The 3,218-nt window shown below is 38.9% G+C and overlaps 1 protein-coding gene across 6 annotated transcripts in view; it reads right to left on the reverse strand.

Annotated features, from left to right (window-relative positions):
- The window catches only part of CNOT1 (CCR4-NOT transcription complex subunit 1), an 81,148-nt gene that overhangs the window by 2,881 nt on the left and 75,049 nt on the right, over positions 1-3,218 (reverse strand). For all 6 annotated transcript variants that reach the window (XM_017878946.1, XM_017878943.1, XM_017878947.1 and 3 more), the window contains exons 38-40: positions 2,676-2,825; positions 1,862-2,042; positions 57-189 (exon numbers count right to left, since the gene is read on the reverse strand). In XM_017878946.1, coding sequence (XP_017734435.1) covers positions 57-189; positions 1,862-2,042; positions 2,676-2,825 — 464 coding nt within the window. The remainder of the gene's footprint in view (positions 1-56; positions 190-1,861; positions 2,043-2,675; positions 2,826-3,218) is intronic.

Raw genomic sequence — 3,218 nt, forward strand, 5'->3', positions numbered from 1 at the left:
AATTTAAGATGAAGGAAACCCTTTTGAAGCATTTAAAAAATAAGCTGCTTTCTTACCTTGTGATCTGTTCTTGGATGGCTTCCGTATTGGCCTCTGCAAAAAGGTACAGCATGGTGCAACTGAAGTAGTGAGTGTGGCTATTTGGGTACCGGAGCTGATTTGCAATTGCATTCAAAAAGAGATAGCGACCTAGAAATTAAGAAACCTTGACTTAGTCTGAAAGGCCAACATGGGAAAACAGTTCTAACTGGCTAGGGTTAGGGTTTCTGACAGAGGCTTCCAAATTAATCTTTGGTGTTAAAGCAGTGGTTCTCGGGACCCGGAAGAGTTCTCATTTCTGTGAGTTTTATTTCAGTATTTTCCACATTAAAAATTAGGTTTTTTTAAATATTCATTTTTAAAAACAGACCCACTATATGCTAATATAAGTAACATGAACTATTTTCTGGTGACACTCATCACTACTTTTTTCTACATTTTGCAGATCTCTAAGTCTTGCTTAATAAAAGACAACTGGATTTTCATTTCTGCTTCTGTGTTCAACTTGTTACAGTGTATTTCATGTAACCTCTGAGAAATTCAACTGTACACATGACAGAATAGGCCCAAACATGTAAATGTTGTTTTATGATGAAAACAGTTTTGGGCTGGGCGGGGTGGCTCACGCCTGTAATCCTAGCACTTTGGGAGGCTGAGCCAAGTGGATCGCTTGAGGTGAGGTACTCAAGAACAGCCTGGCCAACATGGTGAAACCCCATCTCTGCTAAAAATACAGAAAAATTAGCTGGGCGTGGTGGCACGTGCCTGTAATCCCAGCTCCTCAGGGGGCTGAGGTGGGAGAATCGCTTGAACCCAGGAGGCGGAAGTTGTGGTGAGCCGATATTGCGCCACTGCCTTCCAGCCTGGATAAGAGCAAGACTCTTGCTTTTTTTAAAAAAAAAAAAAAAAGATTTTGACCTCACAGCCCTCCTAAAAAGGTCTTGACACCATAAGGGTATCCAGCCTACATTTTGAGAACCATTAATCTAAACTACATTGGAGTAAGTATTATCTTAATTTGGTTTGGTTGTCTGCCTCTGCTTGACATTACTCGTGTTTGTGAGTCTATCACAGTGACATGTTTCTCTAAAGGCTTCCGTCCTTTTATTGCCGAGCTCTGGAAGTGATGGTATTCAATTTTGTTATATCTTGAATTTAAGCTGTCTTAAATCCGTCCCACATATAGGCATGCAGCATATATGCAACAATAATGTATCTCTCAAGAATCAAGAAGCAAAGTTAAAGAGTAGTGTCCCCCTAAAATATATGTATGCAAAAACTGGACAGGACTGTACAACTAGTTAGCACCTAACTGGGGTCTCTATAAGATAAATATAGAGGACCAAAAGAAATGTAGCTCAAGCGGAAAAGCTGCAACCTGCAACAGGAGTTATACTGTGAGCTTTCTGCAGAACAGGAGAGTCCTATTCATTAATCTTTATACATGAACACTTAACAAGATACCTGCCAAACAGGCACCAATAAAAATGCTATTATATAAGGCAGCTTAACAAAACAATGTAACAAGAGCCTATGTTTAAAGGGACTTTAAGTTTATTTTCACACTGAAAAACTTCAGTCACATACACCAAAACTGATACTGCATAATTCTGGATAATTCTTTCCTTTATGCTTTTTTGTATTTTCTGCACTGAGCAGATAACGTCCAATTAAAGATAAAATAATCAGCCAGACCTGTGAATAAATATACTGACAGAACATTGCTCCACTATTGTGGCTTGAAGCATTTTACATTTTTGTGATCAGACGGTAGCAAAAAGCACAGAGAACTCTACTCTGAAAACTGGCAGGCTTCACTCACCCTCAGTGTCCAAGTCCACAGCCAAATTCTGGAAGATATCCATGTGTGCTGAGTGAGTGATGGTGCTCATTGAAGGTGTGCTGCCCTTGTTGTGGATGTGTGCAATGGCCTGAGTCCCGACATAGAGCACCAGTGCATTGATGAGCTGGAGGTTGTAGCGATTCCCGGGTTCATTGGATACCTTAAAATGAGCAAAACAGAACTCTTTATGCTTACTCCTGCAGAGGACCAATTCTAGCACCAGTATTTCTAAACCCTTCTTACACCTTCATGGAAAGGCTGAACATTTATGGTGATTCACTTGCTTGAATTTGTGCAATTATTTAACAAATACACAGATGCTCCAAAGGTGGTTGTATCAGTAAGAGAAATGTGATTTCCCTCAGAAAGCCAAAGCTTCTATCACTGTACTCAAGGCACAACTCTAAAGTTTATAAAATCAAAATATGCACTGTGTCAATTAAAGATTTGGAGAGAAAGTTGTAGTTGCATGGCATATACAGATTGTAAATATATAACTTTCAAAATACCCTACAGAGAAAAGTAAATCAGCATCCACATATTCAGAAAAACCCTGGAAGTACCAACAGCTAATGACCGTCAGTGGTCTACTCTTATAGGGCTGTCTCGTCCAAAGCTGTAGCAAAATATCACTGATGAAATGAACCAGTAAAATACATAAATCCAGTTAACCTCACCCAACTGATGGAAATGACAATAAAAGACTAACTCCCAAATGGACCACACACAGAACCATACATAGAAAGTGCTTTCTATGGAAGACATAGCTGAGTTTTAAGCCAAACCAATTAACCTGTAGGTTGCTGCGCAGATCAGACAGAAAAGTGACTGGTGATCGAGTTTTAAGATAGGAATCCAAATCCTTTTTGAACTGAGGTGGCATTACTCCAGTGAAATTGGTGAGAATCCGGGGAGCAATGTTAATTTCACTCAACATGTCCACCTGCCACAGATAAAATGTAAGAATCACAAGCAGTCATTTTTATTAGTAAATTACATCTATGCTAAAAAGTGATGGGACTTTTTTTCTAAAACTATATACACTATAAATGCCTTGAAGGGCACAGCTGCCACATTTTATTACTTTAATCAGTCTTTCTTTCTTTAGAAGAACCTTGGTACAAAATGATAAAAATTTCTCATTCCATAATGTTTTCCTTTCCAGAAGCAAGACACCTTTTGGGAAAGGTCTAATTTGCACAACTGACTGACTTTTCCTGGACTTGGATGTCAAAATAATAATCCCGAATAAGATTCCTCACTCACCAAGAGTCTTTGAAAAGCAGCCCCAGCAAGACATCACACTTACTCCTTTTTTTAAAAAAAAAAATGAAGC

The sequence above is a fragment of the Rhinopithecus bieti genome, unplaced genomic scaffold (genome assembly GCF_001698545.2).
Source record: "Rhinopithecus bieti isolate Rb0 unplaced genomic scaffold, ASM169854v2 scaffold_11161, whole genome shotgun sequence".
NCBI classification, from domain to species: Eukaryota; Metazoa; Chordata; class Mammalia; order Primates; family Cercopithecidae; genus Rhinopithecus; species Rhinopithecus bieti.